Source organism: Paramisgurnus dabryanus, chromosome 21 (genome assembly GCF_030506205.2).
Source record: "Paramisgurnus dabryanus chromosome 21, PD_genome_1.1, whole genome shotgun sequence".
Taxonomy (NCBI): domain Eukaryota; kingdom Metazoa; phylum Chordata; class Actinopteri; order Cypriniformes; family Cobitidae; genus Paramisgurnus; species Paramisgurnus dabryanus.
This window is the reverse complement of record NC_133357.1, coordinates 6,634,613-6,661,422: the sequence shown is the minus strand read 5'-3', so window position 1 is coordinate 6,661,422 and position 26,810 is coordinate 6,634,613. Positions and strand designations below refer to the sequence as shown.

Genomic DNA, 26,810 nt, shown 5'->3' with positions numbered 1-26,810 from the left:
CCCTGTTGAAACGTTCATGTTTTATGAACAGCTATAAAAGTAAACCACACTTTCACTTAACATTACCAGAAATGTTATAAAAGGATGTGATGGGTTTGTAATGTTAAAAAAGTGTGTGGTCAATTCAGATTGACTTTCAGTTAAAGTCAATGCTGCAATGCTGTAAATAAATCCTGTTCATCATATCTTAATACTGATTACTAAAGGCAATAAAATGAAACAGTTTCCATAATTTTAGAGTCTATATTTTGTTAACCCACATCTCATAGAAAGTCATTGTTTACTAAATTTTTTAAGTACTACACTGTTAAATCATGCTGGAATGACACATTATACATTTAGAGAATGAAAAATGTAAATTCTTTAACTTAAGTAACTTGTTTGTTTAACAAGGCAAATGTACATTTTTGGGCAGGTTTTTTTATATTTGTCTGGGCTTACAGTGTATCTAACATGCATTTTTATGTTACCCTTTCATTTCAGATATAGTTACCAATGAGCTAAAGGTTGTGATGGAGGGAAAATTTCTCAACCTACAAACAGGAGTCACTCAACTACAAAGAGACACTGAAATAATGTAGACTTTTAAAAATAATGACCAAACTACCCGCATAGCACAGATATATCGTGGAAACGTTTTCATTCATTATGAAAAGAGACTCATCAATGAAATGGGGTGAACCAACAGACTGGATCATTGACCATCTCAAACATCAGCACCAGTGAATCTGGACTTTATAAAGTCATTGTAAGTTTATGTTTATAACCAAAGCTGGTAGGAAATATCATTACCTGCTTTTGGTGGCATCTGATTGAAATGTTCATAAATTGTCACAAATAATGTTTTATCCAAGTCTAATAGTTTTGTTTGAGGTTTGTAAAAATTATTTTGAGGTGTCTAGAAAAATATAGCTTCAAAAGTCTTTATGTGTGTCATATAGCACCAGTTCCTGTACCCGTCATCAGGGGTGGCTTACAGGTGAATGCAAACAATGTTCAGGGTGAGAACTCTATTTTTAACCTTTACCACATCCTTACTACTCTTTGATGCTTTAATCAAAAGAAGCCTAAATTCCTTGATCCAATAGTAGATGTAAAGAGCACCTATTTTCCAGTTCATGATTTTACACATCATTTGGTGTGTAAAAAGTGTTTGTTAGTATGTTAACGATATGCAAAGACCTAATAATATGGTAAACCCCAAGGTAAACGATGATGTGAGTTATCATCTCCAACTTAAATCTCTTTCTTGGACTACAACAAACACACGGATTGTAGGCAACATTTTACATGCAAACACATTGTATTATACCAAATACACAAATACACAAAACAACAATGCTAAAAACAATGTAATAGGTGCTCTTTAAAAAAAACCTTGAACTGATGTTGCTTCTTGACAGTATTTCTGGAAAATCCTGTAGTACTCTTCTCTTTTCATGTTAAAATACAGAACAGGATCATTTGCTTCTCTGAATAATCTGTGTTGATGAGTAATTGTCTTGTTTGCTCTCTGACAAATACAAACAACCAAATCTCTGAAGAATTCTCTCTTGAACACATATCTCACTTTTGTCTCTTCCTCATGATCTGATAATTGTGTCTTTATGTAATCTATGAGTTGTGGAATGCAGCTGATGTTGTAGCCCATCTTTGCAATGTTATATGACTGAATCATTTTATCTGTGTGATCTGCAATTTCATTGATTAAAGTTCTTATCTGAACTTCATCCTCTTTAGATAAAACAAAGCCAAAGCCAAATCTCATTTTAACTCCTTTGTAGACATTTTTTAAAGGTCCCATAGCTCCACTGGATCTCTTTAACTCCACATAATCTGAATAGCTTGGCACTGAGAGCATATTAATGTACTCACTGCTGATTTTCTTATAGTCTACAGAGAGAATTTCATAGGTGTTTCTGAGGAGATCTGTCACATCCTTTAATATGTTGATATTCGTAACTGGAGGAGTCTCTCTGATGATTTCATCCATCTGCTCTTTAAAAAAGGAATCAAACTCTTTTTTCATGATATTTTCATCATTTGCTTTGTCCTTTAGTTTCATGGCAAGATCTTTGCTCTTTTGAAACAGACTGTTTTCATGTTGTGTCCTCTGAGCATCAATCTTTTTCTTAATCTCTCGCTGCTGAAGAACCTGATTTAATTTCTTCTTTGTCTCCCTCACAATGTTTTCCTGAAGTTCTTTAATTTTTATTTCAAATGAAGCTTTCCACTGAATCAGTATTCCTGCATCTCTGTCTTTCTCAAAGAATTCAGACATTGACTTTTTCACTTCTTTACTTTTTCCATTAAGTTCTCTTTGAAGATCGGTTTCCTCAACTTCATGAACTGCTTCATTTTCTATTTTGTTGTGTAGTTTGTTTTCAATTTCCAGCATTGCACTTCGAAGACTCCAGCTCCACTTTTTGTATTCTGTCTCTATTCTCCTGTAAGTTGCGATTTCCAGTGAATTTCTAAAGCTGAACACAAACTGTTCATTCATCAAAGCCTCCCAGAGATCTTCAATACGTCCTCTTAGATGTGACAGCATTATACCATCTGATTCTGAAGCATGTGTTAAAATAGATTTTTTCAGATCCAAAACATTCTCACAGTAGTTTGGGTTTGGTGGCGCCATTGGTGGGCTTCCCTCCCACAGCTGTGAAAAATATTTCACATCTTTCTGTACATCAAATGCAATGACGTCACTGAAATATTCTGCATCACAGACTTCTTCTTTAGCAGCAAGTTTTGTCATCTCATCCAGTGTCTCCTGCAGTCGTCTTCTTCCCTCCATGTTTTTCTCTCCAGCTGTGAGGTCTGAAACGTTCTGATGTACAAACATACAGCTGGGATTCAGTCTGACCGTTTTCATCCTCATGAAGGCCTGGACAACAATCTGGAGAATTTCCTGCATCTCAGATGGGTTTTCTCCAAAGATGTTGATCAATGTCAGATTTCCAAAACCAACAACAAATGTGGCCAATTCATTATCATGATTTCTTGTTGATCTTCCACCGAGTTCTGGTGCATGAAGACCCTCAGTATCAACAACCAGAATAAAATCAAACTTCAGCTGTTGTTTCATCTCCTCTGATACTCTGATCAGCTGCATGAAAGCTCCTCTGGTACATCGACCAGCACTGACAGAAAACTGAAGACCAAACATGGCATTGAGTAAAGTGGATTTACCAGAGCTCTGAATCTCTAAAACTGACAGCACAAAAACTCTCAGATCTCCCAGTTTCTGGAGGATTTGATCTAAAACAGCTTTAATCCAGATGAGAGGAACATGAGCAGCATCTCCATCCATCAGCTCCAGTGGAAATCCAGAGATCATCATCTCTGCTGCAAGACTCGGGAGATCAGAGAAACTGTTTATCTTTACAGATGACCATGATTCATAGATCTGACCAACCTCTCTCACAATGTCCTCCAAACCAAACATTGTTTTATTGATTTGTTCTGATATTTTCTTGAGCTCTGTTTGTTTAATCTGCAGTTGGTCTTGTTTATCTTGCATTTTTTGCAAAGCAAACACTTTATTCCATGTCACATCATACTCCTCGCGAAGTTCACAAAGCTTTTTAGAAGTAAAGTCATCCAACAGATTTATCATCCATGTGAGAAAATACTTTTTCTCGTTGGTTTTCAGTGATCGGAGTTCTTCAGAAAACCTCTTTATAAACGCACTCGATCCTTGTGCCATTTGTTTTTCTCTTATTTTTCTCATGAGATTCAGTTTGGTGCTTTTATCTTCTTCTAGATTTTCTCCTCTTAGATAACGAAGCTCTTTGTTTATTTTACACCAGTCGTGCCACAGTTTCCCCTGACAGGGCAGATTTGTTTCTTTAAATGTTGATGGATCTTTATCATGCAGTGATCTCATCATCTGGAGCGCCGCCTCTTTCCCTCTCTGACACTCTTCATTATTCTCATCTACCTGAATTCCTGTGTGTTTGGCCACATCTTCCAGTTTAAAAGTCTTGTTGTGCTTTTTCAGACTCAATCTGATTGTTTCTCTTATCTCATTAGATAGATCAGATTGATTTTTGTTCAAAAGACCAAAGATGAATTTTCCATCTGTCTGTTTAGTTTTATTACAGTCATTGTCTGTGAGGAGACAAATAAGAGGCTGAGAAGATCTGAAGAGTGACTTCACTAAACTCTTATCCTGGTTCTTCTGTCCAAAATCAGATAAGAAGAGGACATTGACTGAAGACATACTGGTTATAATCTCATATTGTTTCTCATGGTCTCCTGCATCACCATGAAGATTACAGAAGGCAACACAGTCAGTAAATTGATCTGTGTTTTTTCCAGATGGATAGTACCAGGCGATCTCCACCACTCCATCCATCAGTAGTCTGGTTCTGCTGCTTCCTGAGCAGTTTCTGTGGAAGAACGTGTTGTGTTTCTCATTGATCAAACTGTTTATCAGCTGAGACTTTGATGAAGACAAAGAGCCAAACCTGAAGAACGACACCATTGGAGTTTCTGCTTTGTACACAGGCTGGACTTTACTGATGATCTCATTGTCATTATTTCTCATCTTCCAGCTCTTGTTGATTTGTCTGAATGTCCAGAGAGGAAACTCAATCTGTTGTGTGAATGGATGAGGAACAAGAAGAGGAAGAGCAAACTGACACTGTGAGAGTTTAGTGACCATCAGCTGCTTTAGGAAACTCTCAGCACAATGAAACACAGCCATCTGAACATCCATCACATGAATATCAAAGTCAACTTCAGGGTTGTAGTTTGCAGGTGTTTGTTGATCTTCTCTGTGTTTTATGTGAGTTTCTCTTGCTCTGTAGTTCAAGTTAAACAGTTTTAGTAGGAATGAGTTCACAAGTTCAGTTTCTTTCTGTGGCTCTTGAGACTGAAGTGAAGATTCTGTGATTTTAAGAAAATCTTCTGTTCTCAGTTTATCTTGATGTCTGTTTGTTAAATTTAACCTACTGAAGAGTTTTTCAAGCTGTTTGCTGATTTTTGATTCAACTATCTGTAAATACATACATGAATATATACATTAAATAATATATTAAACATATGATATTATTAATATATTACTATATTTGTTTTGTGTTGGCATTAAATATTCAAATACACAATAAAATTAGAAAGAAACATTTTTATTAAAGATTATGTAGAATAAATGAAACTTCAGTTAAAACTAAATGAAAAAGAATTGATTTAATTTTGCTGTTAAAAGTAAAGTTTCATCATTAGGGAAAAACTGAGGAAGCAGATCATTCACAGTTTATAACAGATACATCACTAAAACACTGAATATATCAGAATCTGATCTACAGTATAAATCTGACTCATGTGATTTTTATTGATGACTTACCAGATGACTTGAGTCTGTTTGAGAGCAGGAGATTTTAATTCTCTCTATTTCTCTTCTTCTGTCTTCTTCAGACTCCTCTGATTTTACTCTCAGGAGTTTATCTTTACACTGTTGTTCAATCAGATGAATTTTATCTTCATAAATCTTTCTTTCTTCTTCTCTCAGATGTTTCTCATTCTGGATCATTTTTTCAAGGATCTTCTGTTTTTCTCTCCAGTTTTGTTTCTCTTCCTCTCTCCTCCTTTCATCATCTTGCATCTGTTTCTGTGTTTCCTCAAGTTTTCTCTTTAGTTGCTGTTGTTCTTGGGTTTTAGTCTCTATTTCTTTCATCTTTTCTTTGTATTTTTCTTCTCTGTCTTTCTTCTCTCGCTCATGTTTCTCTCTTTCTTCCTCTATCATCTTCTTCATTCTCTCTATCTCTGTGTTGTGTTTTAACTGAAGGTCTTCTCTTTCTCTTTCTGTCCTCTCTTTCTCTTTTTTTATTTTCTCATACTGGTCCAACATCATTTGTTCTTTCTCTTCTCTTTTCTGATCCTCTTCTTCTTTTCTCAGTATTTCATCTTTTTTCTCTCTCTCATATCTTTCTTGTTCTATTTTCTTCTTATCTTCCATTTGTCTCTTTTGCTCCATTATTTCTCTTTTATATCTGTCTTCTGTCTCCCTAAACTCATCTTCTCTTCTCTTTCTCTCTCTCTCATGATTCTGTCGTTCATTCTCTCGTGTATTCATGAGTTGTTTGTCATATGTTATCTGGAGATCTTTCTTTTCTTTTTTTATTTCCTCAATTTCGATTTTTAATGTCTCTCTTTCTCTTCTCATCTCATCTTCCATCTGTCTCTTTTGCTCCATTATTTCTCTTTTATATCTTTCTTCTGTCTCCCTAAACTCATCTTCTCTTCTCTTTCTCTCTCTCTCATGATTCTGTCGTTCATTCTCTCGTGTATTCATGAGTTGTTTGTCATATGTTATCTGGAGATCTTTCTTTTCTTTTTTTATTTCCTCAATTTCGATTTTTAATGTCTCTCTTTCTCTTCTCATCTCATCTTCAATCTGTCTCTTTTGCTCCATTATTTCTCTTTTATATCTTTCTTCTGTCTCTCTTAACTCATCTTCACTTCTCTTTCTCTCTCTTTCATGATTTTGTCGTTCAGTCTCTATTGTATTCATCAGTTTGTCTATTTGTGTCGTATATGTTATCTGGAGATCTTTGTTTTCTTTGTTTGTTTCCTTCATTTCATTTTTTAATGTCTCTCGTTCTCTTCTCATCTCATCTTGCATCTGTTTTTCTTGCTCCTTCATTTCTCTTTTATATCTTTCTTCTTTCTCTATAAATTCCTCTTCTTTTTTCTTCCTCACTCTTTTATATTTCAGTTTTTCTTCCTCCATCATCTTTTTCATTCTCTCTCTCTCCTCTTCTTTCTCTCTGCTCAGTTGTTCAATTCTCTCCATCAGTATCTTTATTTGTTGTTCTTGTTTTTCTCGCTCCATCTCTCTGAATATTTTAGATGAGTAATAACTCCCTCCATTTGCTTTCACCATGTCGTCTATTTTCTCCAGTAAGACAGAAACTTGTGTGTGATCTTCAGTCTCATTATTATTAAACACATGATATCTGTTTCCACACTGTTCAATGAGGTTCTTTAAAGGAGATTTGCGGGTTCCCAGGTACTCTTCAATGGTTTCATCTTCAAGCTCCTCTTCTCTGGTGAAGAGCACAATGGTGTACATTAAAGAGTTTTCACCAAAAGTCTCTTGAATGATCTTCACTGATTCTTCCTCTTCTTTTGTGAAGCGTTGTGCTAAACTCAGTACAATAATAAACACATGAGGTCCTGGCAGTATCATTGAGATACAGTTGGTCATTTCTCTTTGAATCTCTTCCTGACTCAGTTCAGTATCAAACAGTCCTGGAGTATCAATCACAGTGATGCATCTGCTGTTAACGTCAGCTGTTTCTCTCTGACACTCTTTAGTAATGGACCCTTGTGATGTGACTGATTTAAATGCTTTTCTCCCTAAGATTGTGTTTCCTGTTGCACTTTTCCCAGCTCCAGTTTTTCCCAGCAGGACAATCCTCACATCATCTGAACCATCTCTAGCATCTGCAAAAGAAAAAAAATGTTTAATGGTATAATACAAAAAAGTACAAAGTACAAAGTCTGGTTTTAAAAGGGTTTGTTTATGTTCACGTTTGCATCTTTTAGATGGCAACACCAAATCATCTGAACTATAGACACAGTGGTGCTCGATTGTGCAAAACTCACTACTACAGTGTAGGTTGCCAGGTCATTACTATGTGATTTGTTAGCATTGAATATAATTTTAATATTAATATAATTTTAATGTATTTATTTACGGTATGCCTATTAACAACTGGCCGGGGACTATAGCTGGAAATTAGCCGTAGAAGCTAACACTGCTCCTTTTATGAAAGGAGACTGTCCACGTTATTATAAACTAATAAACTTCAAACTTCAAACATTGCAAAGTGATTGCTATTTATACAGACTTAAACAGTTTTACTTAGTTTATACAAATTCATTTGATAGTAAACGTAATGCAAAGTAATAATTTTAGGTTTTCAGATTTTACGGCGCATTCACACCGGGCGTAAGCGTTAACGCTTAACGGAAGGCTTGTCTGAAGCGTGGCCAACAGCCAATCACAGTGGCCGCTACACATGCTCAGTTCTTACATAAACGTAATTTGCTGGCCCTGTCTATGTAATTTGCATAAGGCGATCTGATTGGCTGACGCACACGTTGCCGCTTGAAAAGTTGAGAAATGTTCAACTTCTGCCGCAAGCAACGGCACTGACGCGGCGCCGACGGATCCACAATTCAGTTCGGCAACACATGACGTCACCCATTAAAAGTGAATGGGAAGCGTTAACGCTGACGCCCCGTGTGAATGCACCATTATAGTTGAAATGAAGTAAAACTCAGTTAAATTTTAACATGTTTAACTGCAGCCATGTACAGCAAATGAAATGCAGAAGCTGCGCCAAATGCTTAACCTGTGCAAAAGGAGACAGCTGAATACTTTCTCATGTAAGATGTCCTGCATTAAATAAACCACTGAACCAGATTAAATAACCAGTGTAGATTTACGGATCCAATCTGATGTGGTGATCAAAGTTGATTGTGAGTTTTACACAAACCAGCATACTGTGTCCAATGATACTAACTTAGCTCTTTTGCTGCCATTGACGAGATATCTCGTCAATCAAGAGAAAACGCTTCCCCGCCAATGACAAGTATTTCCGTCTTTCCGCAATACCGCTATTATCCACCAGGTGGCGGCCTTCCGCAACTTTTTAAACCTGGAAGTATTGCCCTATGGCAAGCTGCTGCATGTCCGTGTCTGTTTTAAAGATCGCTCTGAATGGGATCTCTATGAAAAGTCCAAAAATGGAATTATCTCTGCTTTTTGCTCAAAATGTGGTGTTTTTGCAGAAACCTACCCATATTAAAAAGCTGATTACAAAAGAACTACTGAAGGTAGGATGAAACCGTTTTTTTTTTTTTGAAAGCAACTTTTTTTTTAAACGCTTGTGGTGAAAGAGTTAAATAGTAGCTAAACATCTGTTTTACATCAGAAATGTACTCAGTCATCTACTGTGGGTGATGTTAAAATTTTCTGATAATCACCTTGTGTCTGAATCTTCTTCTTTATCTTTTCAAGTTTCAGAAGTTTCTCCAGCTGTGCATCCCAAAATGTTTCTGTGGAGTAAAAGCTTCTGCTGTTTTCTTCCATCATCTGCATCAGTTTCTCCATCAACATGAACACTTGTGTGTTAATAGAGAGAAACTCATGGCTTCCTCCAAAACTCTCAACCACAGACTTCATTTCTTCATTTATTTCTGCTGTTCTGTTCTCTGATTTCTGGATTATAAGGACCATGGTGTGATTGTTGATTCTTGAGCTGAATATTCTCTGAATCTTCTCTGTTTCTGCTTTATCTTCATCAGTCAGTGGATCATCATCAATAATGAAGAGAAACACATGAACTCCAGGATCACAGAGAGACACACAGCTGAGAGCCTGACGCATTATTTCTTCATCTGAGAGTCGATGGTTAAACAGAGCTGGAAGCTTCACCAGAGTCATCAGATGTCCACACACCTCACCATTCAAACTCACACAATCTGAGCTTATCATCTCTTCATCTTCTGGCTCTGATCTTCTCTTACTCTGATTCAGGATCAGGTTTAATACTGAAGATTTTAATCTGCTGTCACTTCCACACAGAACAACATTCAGCTTTGGCAAAGGATCATCCTCTGACACTGAAACAAAAACATTTGTTTACAATTCACATATGTACATATCAGTATTGATAAATCTCTATGTAAGAGGTAACAAATCAGTAGTTCATGTAAAACATAAATGAATAAATTTCATATAAAAACATAACTAATAAATGTTTAATGAAATTTCTAACTATTTAAAGTATGTGACAACTACTAAAAAGGCACTTTGTTTTCCTTCTTTATAAATAGTTTTATAAAAACAATTTTTTATTAATATGGCAAAGTTAATATTATTATTATTATTATTATTGATAAAACTATGTATAGCTAGCACAACAAAGCATTTTATTGACTTACTGTTAGGGCGCTCAAGAGGTGGACTACGCCGCATGCTAACTGCATATAAAAGAAAACACATAACGTGTGTTAATGTTTTATGATAATAACAAACATACATAATACATTTCTTTCACAGTCAGTTTCCCCAGACAGGATTTATGCTGCCTTCACGTGCTATGGGAAAGATGATATTTTCCATTTGTGAACTGGTATTTACCATTGCTTTTGTTGTCATTCAACCATTCACGACGTTGCTGCTGCTCTCCGCCATTTTGAAAAGGTCAAAGGTAATCTCATCTCGGCAACTCGGCCATCAAAATATTTTACGAGTTGCCCAGTGGAAAATACCACATGAGGGGTGTTCATGTGCATTTTCCAAGTGGGATTTTGGTATTTACCATAATTACGATAGCACGTGAAGGCAGCAATAGATTAATTCAGTACTTTGCCTTAGTTATATTAGGACATTTAAGTAGTTTTTACAAACATCCCTAACAAAAAACAATACTGGTGTCCATCTTGAGACAAAACTATGGTACTGTTAAGATATATCACAATGTGTTTTTAAATTAAGGCAGCTCAAACATGCATTTTAGTCTGGGACTAAGCCCTGTCTGGGAAACAGTAAAACCAATACAAAATTAAAAGCACACTTAACATAAATAATCACCTCAACTGTTTGGTTTTGTTTGCTCTTTTATTATTGATGGCTTTTAGTACTTTTGTGTGATACACAGGTTCCCCCACATGTGCTGCTGTGTTTTTGAAATTTTGTATGGTTTTTTTGTGTGTGTTAAGATTTATGATAAGGGTATTTTCTGTGGTGCGTGACCTTGGTATTAAAAACTTTAGGGTTTTAGGCTACTCAGTGCCCATTGTGGATTTTAGGATGCATATTACAAAATATGTGTGCCTTTAAAAGATTATCACATAGTTTCACTTCTGCTGTTGTTTTTTAATGTATTAGCAGCAAAAAAAAGTTGTGGGGTTGATGGAAAAACAGATAAAATGTACTACTACTACTAATAATAATAATATAATTTATTACATTTATATAGCATTTTTCATATGAAAGGGGAATTCTACTCAACCACCAAAAATGTGCAGCATCCATCTGTATGATGCGACGGCAGCCATATTGTGCCAGAACGCCCACCACACACCAGCTTATTGGATAGGAGACTGAGTAATATCACCAATTAAATATGATGAGTAGGCTGATGGGCAAGTTTAGCCAGGATGCCAGGACACACTCCTACTCTTTTTCAAAAGAGATCCTGCGATTTTTATTGACCACAGGGAGTAAGGACTTTGGTAAAGACCTCTACCAACAGCAACATACATTCCCCTGGAAGTCTCCCATCCAAATACTGACCAAGTTCAACCCTACTTAGCTTCAATAGGCAACAAGTCTTGGGCTACAGGGTGTTATGGCTGCTAGTGCTACTGTAAGTTAAATGGATTGTGAGTTGCTTTGGATACGTTTCTGTCAAGTAAGTAATGTAAATGAAATGCTTACATCCTGAAATGATACTTGGAAAATGTTTGTATTTATAACTTATTTTGTTGTGATAAACACACAGCAGCATAGCCGGACAGTAACGGAGTAAATTTACTTGGGTACAGTAGATAAGTACAATTTTGAGGGATCTGTACTTTACTCGAGTATCATTTTTGAGGAGTACTCATGACTTTACTCAAGTACATTTCAGAGGCAAATATTGTACTCTTTACTCCACTACATTTCTATCCATAACCGTAAGTAGGCTACCTGTTTAAAATATAAAGGAAAAAGAAAAATCTCAGAAACCCTTAATTAGTTGTTTCCCTCTCAAACGTAATTGGATTGTGCAGGTGCCACTGACTGGGACAGCCTATCAGCAATCACCTTCAGCTTTCTGCCAAAGTCACCATAGAGACAGAGCGCAGTTATGCAAATTTGAAAACCACGCCCACCGGGGGGGAAAGCAATCCAACCGTCTCCATTGACTTTGTATTGCGAGAAGCCGCCTCCTTGTCATTTCTGGCTTATAACAAAAACAGAATAATGCCTAAAAGCTGCTGTGTGACAATATGTACAGCTAACAAGCCAAAGAACCCAGAAATAAGTTTTTATAACCTGTCGAGTCGTAAAAACCCAGTCTTTAAAGGACAAGTTCGGTATTTTAGACTTAAAGCCCTGTTTTCAGATTGTTAATGATGAAATAGAACGGTTTTGACTGAAATTTTGACATATGCGGCTGCCCCGAGAATTTTGGGGGGTTTGTGTTTCACCTCCCACCTTTACAATGGGTCTATAGGTGCACTGGAACAATCCTTCCTAAAATGCATTAAACTTTCGTTTACAACGACGTGAAACTCACCGAGTGGTCAGGGGTGTTCACTGGTATGCTCACACAAAAATCGCTGCAAAATACGCATTCCAACAGGTTTTATCGTAGTTTTTGCCAACTTCATTGACTTATATTAGTTGTCCTGTGAGGTACGGTATTACTCCGCGCCGGGAACTTTGTTTCTATTCTTGCAATTGGCAATGGCGGATTAGCGCCACCACCTGGGCTGGACTGTCTATTATTCAAGCTCTCAGCGGAAGAATATATGGGTGTGAGGCGTTCGGAAAAATAGGTCCACAAGTTAACAACGAATGCTAAAACAGCTGTTGGAAAGCATCTTTTGCAGCGATTTTTGTGTGAGCATATCAGTGAACACTAGGGGTGTGACGAGACACTTAATCCACGAGACGAGACGAGACACGAGATTGGGTTCACGAGAACGAGACGAGACGATATTTTTACACTTTTTAAGAAACCCTCGATGATAAAATAAATGAATAAGAAACTGAAATCATGTTATTTTTAAATGTTTTAACTAATCAAGGACTGCCCCTAACAATTATTTTACTAACTGATAATGAAGTAATTTGTTATTTTTGGGTAATAAAAATAGACCCAAGTGAGCAGTAGCCTTTAAAATTACATAATAACAAAGATGCAATAATAATTGGTTCAAATAAAGTATTAAAACCAAGTTACATTAAACAACATTACATTAACAAACACATTACATTTGTGGTCTATAAATAAATAGCATTATGTATATATTATAACAAATGCCTGCAGGGGGCGATAGTAGACTCGTCTCGGATGCTATCTTCACTTTCACTTTCACTTTAGACGGAAAAAAAAACGCTTATTTTTAGCCAAACAATGTTTAAATCCATTTGAATATTTAATATACGTCCATTTCTTTACAATAGAAATGAACATGCAGACATTAAATCATGTAAACTCTGTGATGGTTTAATCTGCTGAGACTTCACATCTGACACTGATCTACAGAAAAACACAACACGTCTCAGACTTCATACGAGCTCCCAAACGAACATTATTGGAAACCCAAACAAAAAAGCAAATGCAGTAAAAGACAGAATATAATGCATGCACTGTAAGAGGCTAATTATACCAACCACGCTTTAAACGCTTGGAAACGCAAGGCGCGACGCACTGCCTTTAAAAAAAAAAAAGAGCAGTGCGTGTCGACGCGGCTTTTAATATTGCTAGGCAACCACCTAGTCAGCTGTCTTGTCAATCAAATATTGAAGCGTGCGCTCTTTTGCTGTTGACTGTCATATTAGCAGAAACTTTAAAAAGAGGATGCTTGATCTGACCTTGTTTGAGGGTGAGAGGTGCACAAACACGCAGGAGAGAGTGAGCGAGTGGAGTCCGGTTCTTCAAAGCAACTGTAAACTTCCTCACCACAACGTAAGGCCCGCATCTCCCCTCATTCGAGTGGACAATGGAAAGACGCGAATGACGTCGGGCGCTTCTCCGCTCTCAGCGTTCCTTCAAAGGCGCGTGCTGCGGCCGCCGGCAAAAACCGCAAGGCGCTCAGCGCGCATAAACAGCGCGCAAACGCTCCATGCCCATAGAATATCATTTAAAAAAGGCGCCTGCAACTGCCTCCTCCGGAGGTCGCAAATGCAGGCTGCATACGTCATTAAGGTTTATTTCAGATCATTAACTGAGCATTACATTCGCAAGTCGTGAGCATATTACAACAATTTGCGATTAACTAAATTATTAGTAAACTTTATAATTGTTAGTCTCTAAAAAGACAGTCTTTATGAAGTAAATGCAGTTTAAAAATGCGACCTCCGAAGGATGCAGCCTTTTTTTTGAGAAACGGCCAGAATTTCACCTACACAAGAAATCTCGCGAGACACACTTAATCTCGCGATACACATTTAATCTCGCGAGATCTCGTCGCACGAGATCTCGTCACATCCCTAGTGAACACCCCTGACCACTCGGTGAGTTTCATGTCTTTGTAAACGAAAGTTTAATGCATTTTAGGAAGGATTGTTCCAGTGCACCATTAAACCCATTGTAGAGGTGTGAGATGAAACACAAACATCCGAAAATTCTCAGGGCAGCCGCATATGTCAAAATTTCATTCAAAACCGTTCTATTTCACCATAAACAATCTGAAAACAGGGCTTTAAGTGTAAAATACCCAACTTGTCCTTTAAGGAGAATAAAGTGGATCGCCGACTACGTTTCCCTCTAGTGGACGCAGTTCTACTAATAGAAGTACTATGAAAAGTTGCCTGTATCCATTTTTGTGTCTTTAAATGCTCATTTTTTGGGGTCGACAGCTTATAAAAACTTATTTACAGATTAAACTTAAAAACAGAATAATACCTAAAAGCTGCTGTGTGACAAGGTGTACATCTAACAAGCAAAAAAAAAAAAACTAATACGTTTTTATAAGCTGTCGACTTAAAAAAAAACGAGCGTTTAAAGACACAGAAATGGAAACAGGCAACTTTTCATAGTACTACTATTAGGGCTGGGTATCGATTCAGATGTTCCAGGTTGATTCGACTTCGATTCACAAGCTATCAAAACGATTCGATTCTCGATTCAATTTTCGATTCTGGTTCTCGGGTAGGTTTTTATACTCAATTCTCGATTCAACTCAATGAATATAGATTTAATACAAATACTAAATTAATAAAAAAGAACAGTGAACAGCAGTTTACAAGTGGGTAATTAATAAAAAAAAATAAAAGCCACAACACTAACGTTGAAGACGACTAGTAATTAGATTAAAGTTAATCTTGCGTTCAATGTTTGTGGAAATAAATATGAAAGAAAAAAAATAGATTCTGCTCTTTGAGAATCGATTTTAATTAGAGCACGTTTTAAAAAACGATTAATCAGAAAATCGATTTTTTTTTTGCCCAGCCCTAACTACTATTAGTAAAACTGTGTCCACTAGGGGGAAACGTAGTTGGCGATCCACTTTATTCTCCTTAAACCGTTCTATTTCATCATTAACAATCTGAAAACAGGGCTTTAAGTCTAAAATACCGAACTTGTCCTTTAAAGACTGGGTTTTTACGACTCGACAGGTTATAAAAACTTATTTCTGGGTTCTTTGGCTTGTTAGCTGTACATATTGTCACACAGCAGCTTTTAGGCATTATTCAGTTTTTTGTTATAAGCCAGAAATGACAAGGAGGCGGCCTCTCACAATACAAAGTCAATGGAGACAGTTAGATTGCTTTCCCCCCGGTGGGCGTGGTTTTGAGGTTGTGACGTGCTGCGCTCTGTCTCTATGGTCAGATTTAGATAAGAGACGAATATATGGACGAAACGATGGATGAAGACAAAGCACAGCAGGTCCATCCATAACGTGCGAACCCGTGGCTCCACCTCGCCAGACTATTTTAATTTTCTGAACAAGTTAATGATAGTTTTCACTTTAAGTGTTTGCTGTGTTTACCAAAACAGAACTTCATCACCTCCTACAAAAATTCAACCCCTTGAGCAGCAGGGATCACTGGTGAGCCCGAAATATTGTTGTTAAAAATTAATTACTCGTCATAAAATCACACTCTTACTTGATCTGGACAAACTCAGCATCACAAAAAAAGGTTTAAGACTCCAGCTTCAACATTTGACCACTGTTTATGATTAAACTGGATAAGAATAACTAGCCTGGCTCCGCCCTCCTATGTGCTTCCGCTTAATTTTAATTTCGCTTCAGTAGTACGTCTGGGACTGCTCTGTAGAGTATTGTTTTCTCCTGCAAAAATCTGCAGGACCAATCAGCGAACAGATGGGGGTGGCTAAGAACGATGATGTTGAGGTCGTGCGTCAGTTTGAATTGTAGTTCAGTAATAGCAGGGGAAAAAGGTGTGAGAAAATCTATTCGGTCCGTTGTTGCAAAACTGCCGAATAAACAGAAGTTAAAGCCAGAGCAAGAACCAGGTTTGCTAAGTTTTGTTTGTCTGATTATTCTTACTTGTTGTTTCCGGCCGGTTTCGGTGCAAGATATACGTCACGCCCAAACGTTAGCGATTGGTTTTGGCAGATTCAGAGTGACTCTGGGCAGATCCAATAGTTTTAAACTTCAACAGAGGACCCTCCTTAACGGAAGTAACGCTTTGCAATGGAGCGTGGACAGACTCTTTGTACAAATGAAATGAATGTACGAGAGTCTGGTCAGACCAGGCTAAAGAATAACACTACTATTCATTTTCCACTGAATTATGCAATCTGAAGAGCTCAAAAAGCTAACGGAGTGAGATGTGTGTCCTCTTCCTGATTCTCAGAGCTCTATCATTTGCTGAGCTGTCAATCATCTCGCGTGGTTCAACGGCACTCTGGCAGTAGTAATGCATTATTTAAAAATGTATTCTTGATACTCAAGTACTTTTAAAAACAAGTACTTTTTACTTTATTTGAGTAGACATTTGACTGCAGTACTTTTACTAATACTTGAGTAAAATTTAGCAAGTGGTATGTACTCAAGAAATGAAACTGTGTACTCTGTCCGCCTTTGCACAGCAGGCTATTTGTGTGGTGCACAAGCCAAGTTAAACATTAAAACGTTGTTAAACGTGGACAAAGTAAATAAAAGTAAAACAAAGTAAATCAATTTCTATACAGTGGCATTTCTTTAAAGAGGAACATTAACTTATTTCTGTTTGGTATTTGTTTTTATTCTTACCTGAACTCGACGCCATTTCATATTTGTCTCATTGATGCCTGCATGAAAGCAAAAGAGAAACAAGTTTTCTGGATGGGCGTGTCTGACACAGCTATTCATTCTCACACATTCGCAGTTAAACTCACGCATTGCAGGCGGCCACAACTTGTATTTCTCAGGCTAAAAATAATATATTGCTCCTGTATAAAAACAATAGATGAGGCGCAGGACGGGAGTTCATGTCTCTAGTTTATAATTGTACTAAACTTCCCACGGCGCTGCAAAAAGAGACACGCAAATGACATCCAAGTACCGCGAGAAAAATTCGGGAAATCATACGGATGAGTTTGATTTCAAATCGCTCTCGCGGTACTCTGATGTCATTCACCTGTCATAGATGCGCGCACACGGGCATACGGAGTGTGTTGGAATAGGAAGATCCGATGAATGCGGAAAAATCTCTTTATTTTTCAACATCTTGATTTTACGATTCCTGGACTCGCCTTTGATCAAAGTCAATAGGAGCTGATGTTGGGTAATATAGCTAAATTCGTGCTAAATTATTAACTCTGCAGCTTTGCAACCAAAAGCTAGTTTACCGGAAACCCTGACATTAATGCAAGGACTAGAATTTGTTCCATCGGCTAATTCTAAACATCTTTGTCTGCAAAACCACTGGTGCCAAACATTGGAAGGGCGTGACCAATTTTACTTAAATGGCTATAATTTATGATCGGAAGAGATACTAACATGAAACGTGGTTCAATTATATATATGCCAAGGCTGAGATCACATGCACAAAATTGCAGAGCGTGGCCACTAGGTGGCGCTATAACCCAATCTAAAACAGTTATTTCTTCAAATCTGAATGTCATATCTGAAGTAATTGTTTATGGTTCAAACTTACAAGCAGTCTCAGAACATCATAGAGATATGGGTTGGTTTATATCATTCATACTGGGACTTAAGGTCTAAAACCCCGATAATTTTTTACATGTTTTTTTCTCAGTATTATATTGAATAGACAGTCATAAAAATCATTATCAAACATTAATCATTTAACATTACAAACACTTATACAAAAATCATCTAATTGTTAAGACAATTGAAACTTAAAAGGAAAACACACACAACACTATCATCTTCAGTGCATAAGACCAAATATGACGTCAGCAGGCCATGAATTTTATACTGTAGTACACAAGCTTATTTGTATTGATACACAGATGTAATTAATATATATGAATATTAAATGTTAAAACTAAAATAAAACGATTTATGTAAGAAGTTGTTTATTCTTGTCTAAGCAAACCCTGAGTCTCCTCTACGGGCTGATATATATCTATGAACAGGGCTCCACCTGCTGGAGTTAAACTGATTTATCACAAGTGTTTCTTTCTCCTGAGAATCAGAGACACTGAGAAATATTCACTGATGGTTCTCACTCACTGTTCACGCAGCTTTAACAAAATAACGACAAAAAAAATATTAAAATGATTTCCAGCTCGTGGGTTTTCATTGTGTTGTTCAGTGTAAAAGGTAAGATATTTTAAACTGAATCCCTTCTTTCTGTAACAAAATATTGTTTTAGTTGTTGTTGACTGGCTTAATTGAAATATTTTTAAGTTGGTAGTGCTGTCATGTAAATTATAATTAATACTCAATACTGTTCGAGATTTTTAAACAATGAAACATTTCTTGTTAATGTGTTATGGTTTATATATCTTTACACTTTATGTATACTTGTACCTTCTATCTATGTAAACAACCCTCTAAGATTTAAATCGATAAATAAACCAGGAAAAAATAACATTTCAATATTCTTAGTGTTTATGAATCGGAACAAACTTGTTAATAGTAAATGTACAATATACACTAGTCAACATTTGAAGTGGATCAAAACCTTTCCTAAAAGTTGTCTTAAAACCAATACCTAATACCCATTCTTGCCTTAGGACAAATTTGATGAATGTTTTTGATCCACTACAAATGTTGACTAGTATATATACATATAAGTTAACACTGTGTTTTGGGGGAAAATAGGCATGTTTAATGTGAACACAAACATGTGATTTTACATTTAATAACACTAAAATACAATAAATATATTGTTAATACATAAACAATACTACAGTAATTGATGGTGTGTCATAATCTAATAATTGACAACGTGATCGGTAAATAAAAGTTCAGTTGCATTTGTGCAACACTGTACAAAAGTGAGAAACAATACACATTATAAATAGTGTTCACGTAAACAAAATGTGCATTAAAATATGAATTATCATCTGAGATTGGATTAGTTCAGCAGTATAGTAGACGGAAACAGTGCTGTAGTTTCATGGCTGTTCAATCATTGTTTGGCCTTTCTAACAAAACCACATTGTCATGAAACTGGTCTCATTTACCAAATGGAGATACTCATGCATGCTTGTCCGTACTCTGTGGTTTTTACCTCAGCACCTCTGGCTCTTGCTAAGGGAAGTGGGTATGACTTCCTGATGTTCAGGACCTCAGTTAAAAACATCAAACTGTTTTAAAGATGCTGTAAGTGATTTATCACACATAAAAAATCAAACAGATTTCACTAACATTACACCTGTCGGTCTGACAGACCTGCAAACAGTTAAAACACATTACGTCTTGTTCATTGTTGCCTGTGGTCCCTTTCAACATTATTTTACACCAAATGGTCAGTATATACTGAATCCTGCTTTAATAAAGATTTTGAAACCATATACATTATGCAGCGATTTAAATGGTTGCATTATACATCGTCACTACATCATACTACATTGAATGTTCAATATAGGGATTTTTGAGTTTACGTAATTGCACTAAGTTGTGTGCAACATTACATTGTGAGATACATTATCACATATTATCTGCATAAACACTACAGAAATAAGAAGAGTGGTTAGGAAACTTTCCCTCAGTAATTAAATGCGAGTAATAGGTGTCTTTGGGAATTTTGTTTCTTTTCCAGCATAACATGTAACCTATATTATTTTCTTTCCATACAGTATGTTGTGACTGGCATGAGGTGAAGACTGTGATAGAGGGAGAAGATCTCAATCTACCTATAAGAAACACTGAACCCAAGAGTCTTGATGAAGTAATGTGGCAGTTTGAAAGGGGTGATCAAACTATCCGTATAGCACACATGTATCAAGGATTTCAACCCTTTTATGATGAGAGATTAATAGGACGATTGCAGATGGATGAACTGACTGGATCTTTGACCCTCTATAACATCAGCACCAGTGAATCTGGAATCTACACAGCGATACTCACCATTAATGGATTCATCTCAAGAAGAAAGATCAAAGTTAATGTTTATGGTAAGACTTAGCAGGGCCAAAGAGCCACAGTTAACACTTTATTATTTCAATACATTTACCAGCATAGTATTGTAACTTTGAGTCTTCTGAATTACTGATATGAGTGTTGTTTCTTGTTTTAAAGCACACTTTTTTACACCTGCTATTAGCAATTCATTTGCTATAACAAACCGATCTCAAGGTGAGTCTGTCCCCCCTCAATTAATGAATTTAGCTTTGATTTAATGACAATAACAAGTTAAAAACACAACACTACACTGTTAAATATTTCTGTAGAAACGACACTATAACTGGCAGCTGGTTTCTAGTAACTTACTGTAGATTTAAATTGTTATTTACTGGCAAGAGTTGTTTGAACAGTTTGTTAAAAGTTAAATGAACATTAAACATTAACAAGTCATTGTCTTTACAGAATAAACTAAAATAACAGCTTTTCTGGAAACCAAAATCTGAAGGAAAAAGTTAGATTGCATGAGGCTGGTATTTTAGTTTCATTCTGTAAAGATAAAGACTTGTTAATATTTAATGTTCATTTAACGTTGAACAAACTGTTGCCAGGAAATAACAAAATTTAAATCATAAACAACATAACTACAGCAAAAAAATAAAATTTAATGATTCTTAATCCCACTCTCATGTTGTTATAAAATTAATTTCTTTGTCCTGCATGATGAACACAAAGGAATATATTTTGAGGAATCATTCGTGAGCCCCATTGAATTACATAGTATCATTTTTTTTTGTACTGTAGAAGTCAATAGGCCTTTTGATCGGTTTGAACAAACATTCTTCCAAATATCTTCCTTTTTGTTCAACAGAACAAAGAAATGTATTTTGCAACAACATGACAGGGAGTTAGTGATGACACAAGTTTCCTTTTTGGGTGTTAATAATGTAGACAGAAAGGAAGTGTCCTTAAATTAAAGTTTATAATTAATAATAATTTGGATAAAAAATCATGGATACTGCAAGAGCTTTACATGAATTTAGGTTAAAAATTAACCTTAAAAATGGATATCTATCAGGTACATCACAGAAGATTGAAGAATTTGCTCGGTTCTCTGCTCTGTAAAAAACGACCACAACGTCTCCATCTCGTGGTACAAAGGAAGTGAAATGGTGAACCAGACCAGCAGTTCTGATCTTAGATTTAATCTCAGTTTATCTTTAAAGCTTCATTATAATGATACAGAAACATACAGATGCACGACCTTAAATCCAGTGAGCATTAAGAGCATCAATCTTCAAATGAAAGACCTCTGTCCACATTATGAAGGTAAAATAATACAAACATACATCAGGAAGTCTCTTCTTACCAAAGTAATGTTTGTACAACTTCTGCTTCAAAAATGTACTGACAATGTGTAGGAATATCATTTTAGCCATATCTGTCTTTCAGACTGTCTGCATCATTGTGGAGATGTTGAGGTTCTGATCCGGCACGTTCTGTCTGGTCTGGTGGGAATCGCTACTGTTGTCTTTCTTGTTGATCACATGAGGTTTTGGTCGGTTTAGGGAACAGTTTAATTTTTTGATGATTTTTTAATTGGACTGAAATGTTACTGCTTATTAAATATGCACCATTGTGTAGGACAGTGGTTTTCAATCTTGCACATTTTGTGTGGGTGCTTCTCAATACTCAAACTGATGATTCCTCTGTCCTCCAGCCTGTGACCCGGAAACTGATTGAGCTCAGTATGACATCTCTTTTTTTAACTGCACCATGAGGAGGCTTTCATGGGAGTCATAAGCAAGAATGCACTGCCTGACTGGTGTATCCTATGCAGAAGTGTTTTATCACCAAACCTGATGCACATATATGTTTACATTATACATTAACATTCATCTGTGAAAATAATTTGAAGAAGTTATAATATGAGGGGATTTAATGTAAACTCATTTCAGTACTTCCAGTCTTTGTGCTAAGCTTGGCTAGCGGTGGGTGCGTCAGACAAAGTTACAAGACGCACGGAGATGAAAAGGGTATGTATGGACTTATCTAACTTTGGGCCCCAAAGTCAGATAAGTCCATACATGCCATTTTCATTTCTGTGTGTTTTCAAAGTTTGGGGGATATGGTGAATAAACTAAAGTCCCAAAAAGTCGTCCCGTTAAAGTGTTCCTTTAAAATTTACAGGTCAGGTCCTAGATAAGAGCTGATGATCAGAGTTGGGTGTGTTAAATAAGAGAGACATACAAAATGTGCAGAGCAGTGGATCACCAAGAACAGGATTGAGAACCACTGGTGTAGGATGTATGATTTCTTTTGTTGATGTATTTCATAGTCCCTGTTCTTTTGCACTGTTGATAAGAAACAGAGTTGTTGTCTGTAGGAAGGCTGCATTCTCTGGAGGCCGAATATGACATTAAGCCTGAGTTATTTAATCTAGCATTACATTTGCAAGGCATAAGTATATTACAAAAATTTACGATTAACTAAGAATAATAGTCAACTTTATAATGGTTAATATTCTGTGGGATATTGCACAAAAGTAGAATTAAGAAAGCCAGGATAACAGAAAAGGCCCAGCTTGACCTAGTTTAATCAGCCCATCCTGGCTTAGTCTGTTGCACGATTGCTAAGCCAGGATGAGAACGTGCAGCTATGTCAAGCCAGGTGTAGCTAGCTAGGATAAGTGCACGTTCACGGCATTCTTAAAGAGACCACGGGATCGATCACAGAATCACTGATGCAAAAATTGATAAAACTCATAAAAATGTATCATGAAACTGCAAACACTTTACTACTATGTGTATCTACAGTATTTGATGCAAAAAAGTGTGCATTATCTTAAAAAAAGCTATTTATTTCCTTGGTGGAACTAAACAGAAATCATTCAATTATTATAAGATTTTTATACAGGATTTGACCATATGAACAATTTTTTAAGAAAAAATATTAGGAAAAGGCAACAATAAAAAGGCCACCTGCTAAAAAGCAAATATGCTGGTGTCTCTGTGATACCAAGAAGCCCTCAATATGGGATCATTCAGTGCATAAAAGTGGATTTCAACCCCACCCCCAAACTAAAGCTTCCAAAAATACTACATTTGCTGTGAGCTTCATGAAGTTTTCAAACCGTTTTATTCATTGACATGCCATAATACATTGAATAGTATATTCTGGATTGTTGGTGAATAGCCACCAAGTTAAAACAAGGCTGGTTTGGACTGGAATATTGGGAAGTAAGATGGTAGGTCCTTTGAGGGGGCCAAAAGGACATCTGGAAGATATATAGAGTACCTTAAAGATGGGGGAAAAAGGAATCATGTCTTCTGAAATTAATTTACTTTCATGCAGGATAATACACTATAGCATGCTGCAAAAAGCAACACTGACTATTTTAAAATGGGCATGAAATAAGAAAAAATGTAAGGTACAGTATGAATACTATCCTCTGACCTCTCTATGAAGCATCATTATGAAAGATGTGTGAGGTGGACAGCACTATAATTCATATTCAAACATAAATTGGATGCAATACTAGCATCTTCAAGTGAAATAAAGGCAGAAACTATAGACTTACAAGTTTAATGAATGGGAGAGTTAAAGTCATGTCAAAACTATGCTCATATATTATTATCTTCTTACACCCTGAAGCTATTTTGGGGATTTTCACCTGGATTTGGCCTACCCAATTTCAAAAGCATCCCATACCCACATGCAGAGGTTTACATACAAAAGTTTGGTATCATTTTACAGGTAACCCTTTGAAATTACATAAAACACTGTTAAAAGTGCTCAACATGGTTGTATGTGATATCAGTCCTCTAATAAACACAAAAATAAATAGGCGCTTTTTGATGTTTTTTTCTAAAGTTTTTATTTGAAAGTATATAACTCTGGCCCTGGGTATCTCAGCTCCCTGCAGACAGTTTTGTTTGATTCCAGCAATTGTCAGCTTACAGAGGAAAAAGGAATTTTTCCTCTATCATAATCTATGCAAAAGTTATTTTACTCCAACTGAAGGGAGGAATAATACCCTTTTTTTATACAATTTCTGCCTAAGAACATTTGAAGTGTCCCCATAACCACATACAGTGGAATAAATGCAATTTCTTTATATCATTTTAAAGAAAACCCTTTGAAGTTACATAAAAAGCTGCTGTTTGTGACAAATATTGTTATTTATGTTGTTTTTCATATGATGAAACACCAAATTTTCTTTTTTATGTTGTAAACACTGTCTTTGATAGTGTATAACTCTGGTTCTGGGTGCTCTAGCAGACTGCAGACAGTTCTGGTTGTTAGCAGCAGCAGACAGTAAACACCCAAAAAAAGAATGAACTCTTTAACATGTCGCATTCAAAAGTTATTCTCATTTTACTAAAGGGTGTGAAAATACATTTTTCATATAAATATTAATTTTTTGTTTTGCACATATAATAAAAAGCTAGGGATTAATTATGCACACAACCAAAGAAAATGCTGTGAATGGACTCATTGTTTAGAGTAGGACCTAAAATAAAAGATGATGTATCATTTGTGGCTATATGTGCTATCTGAGGCAGTCCACACTCAAGTTTCCCATATGTTTACAAAAGACCATTTTTTACCTCATTATTCATTCAGCGATTGTTGGATATGTGTTGATATTAGAACAAAAATAACGATGTAGCCTTATTCCTGAGAGTGAGAGCTTTCATTTGATATAAGACTTGCCCATGTTTGTCATTTTTGAAAAATATGAAATATGTAAATATTAAATCATATAATAAAATATTGGGGGGGTGATAGTGTAAATTAAGTGTAAATAACTTTCTTACAGTAAAAGATATGTCAAAGTGATGCATATCTGCAGAAAGTAGAGACTCTAAGCTTTCAAACAGTATCTCATATGTGTTACTGGGGTCCATGACGGAGCATCAAAGATTAAAAGAATCTTTTATATTAAGTCAAAATACGAAATTCTGGACCCGGGACAGGGTCCTCAGGGTTGAAGAGGTTATGTAACCTATGTTAAATACATTATTTGATTTACAATGCAGCACATTTGACAGATATCTGTTTTGTTGATCATTTTAACACACTGAATTTTGATAAAGTGCATTTTGCATAATAATTTGGAAAAGCATAATTTGCAGTAATAAAGTATCTTTTGACATTTTAAATATGTCAAATTATGTATTTAAATAGAATAACATGCACACTGTCATATAACTATTGAGATTAAAATACAATTTGTAAACTTAATGACTTTATTTTAAAAACAAAAATAGCATGTGCATAATAATTTGGACCATCCATCACAATTTTAACATTAAAAAAGTCTTGTATATCTGGTGCAGGGGTGGGTGCCATCCACCGCATCCAATGACAATAGGGAAAGACAAAAGAATGCCTGTTCTACTGTGACTGCCCTAATGTAAGACTTTATGGAGTAATCTGTTCCTGTTACTTGCAATCTTGTTGAAGTGATTTCAGTGCTAGACTGACATTTCTTACATCACCTAAGAATATGTACCTCTCAGATATTTATCATGCCTTAATGCTAGTCTACATATGTACTTAATTGAAACCGCCTTTCAACTTCATCAGCCATTTCTTATCACAACATCTGCATTAATAAATGTATTCATCAAACCCCTGACAGCAGTCTTCATAATAACACTTAAATAACAGTACGCATACTTAGATAAATTACAGTATAAGTAGTATTTAAATGTAGGACCACGACGTGACTAAAAAAACACATGAATTCTAGTAGGAATGACAGAGGAACTAGCCGATTAATCTGAAATGGTATAGTCTGCTATACCATGCTGTGGATGTTTTATGAGTCTCTGGTGTTTAGCATCATTTTTATGCAGTGGTCTGTTGGGGAATTGGTATGAAGGTGGTGGACAGTAATAAACTGGACACATTAATTAGAGGGGCTTGCTCTGTACATGTTGTGGCTGAGAGAAGAATACGGTCAAAACTAAATTCAATTCTGAACAATCCCTTTCACCCACTACATAGGGTCCTGGATGACCAGAGAAGTACATTTACTCAGAGACTGATCACTGCTTAGTGTTCTACTGAGTGTTTTACAAGATCCTTTATACCTGTGGCTATTAGGCTGCATAACTCCTCTTCTTTGTAAGTGCTGGGACAATTCACTATTGAAGTGAATTACCCTTTTTTAAGTGTTTATTTTTTATTTTATTTCTTATCTATTAATTTTTAAATCATTGATGGCCATATAATTATGTTTTTATTTATTTTTTCTTTAATTTCTTTCTTTTCAATAATTGTGAATAATTTCCCCCTGGGATTAATAAAGTTTTTTGAATTGAATTAATCACTAGGATTAATCTTAGCCTGGTTGTTAGCCTGCTCTGGAGCAGGCTAGCTGCAAAGAGTAAATCTCCATAGTAACCTCATCTAGATTAATTTAGCCTCCCTTCATGCAATCGAGTCAGGGCTAAAATCATCCAGGATAACTGGAAAATCCCAGGTTAATCCCTTATCTTGCTTTTGTGCAATAACCCTTTAGAAATAAGACAGTCTTGATGACGTATTCAGCCTACAAATGTGACCTCCGGAGG

General features: G+C 36.0%; 1 protein-coding gene across 1 annotated transcript; it reads right to left on the bottom strand.

Annotated features, from left to right (window-relative positions):
- Positions 1-1,258: 1,258 nt before the first annotated feature.
- Positions 1,259-17,012, bottom strand: LOC135750305 (interferon-induced very large GTPase 1-like). Its single transcript, XM_065269095.2, has 5 exons — positions 16,960-17,012; positions 9,961-9,999; positions 9,001-9,639; positions 5,351-7,452; positions 1,259-5,002 (listed from the first exon to the last, which is right to left on the bottom strand). The coding sequence occupies exons 1-5, from the start codon at positions 16,973-16,975 to the stop codon at positions 1,367-1,369; spliced, it is 6,432 nt and encodes a 2,143-aa protein (XP_065125167.1). The 5' UTR covers positions 16,976-17,012; the 3' UTR covers positions 1,259-1,366.
- Between the last annotated feature and the right edge of the window lie 9,798 nt (positions 17,013-26,810).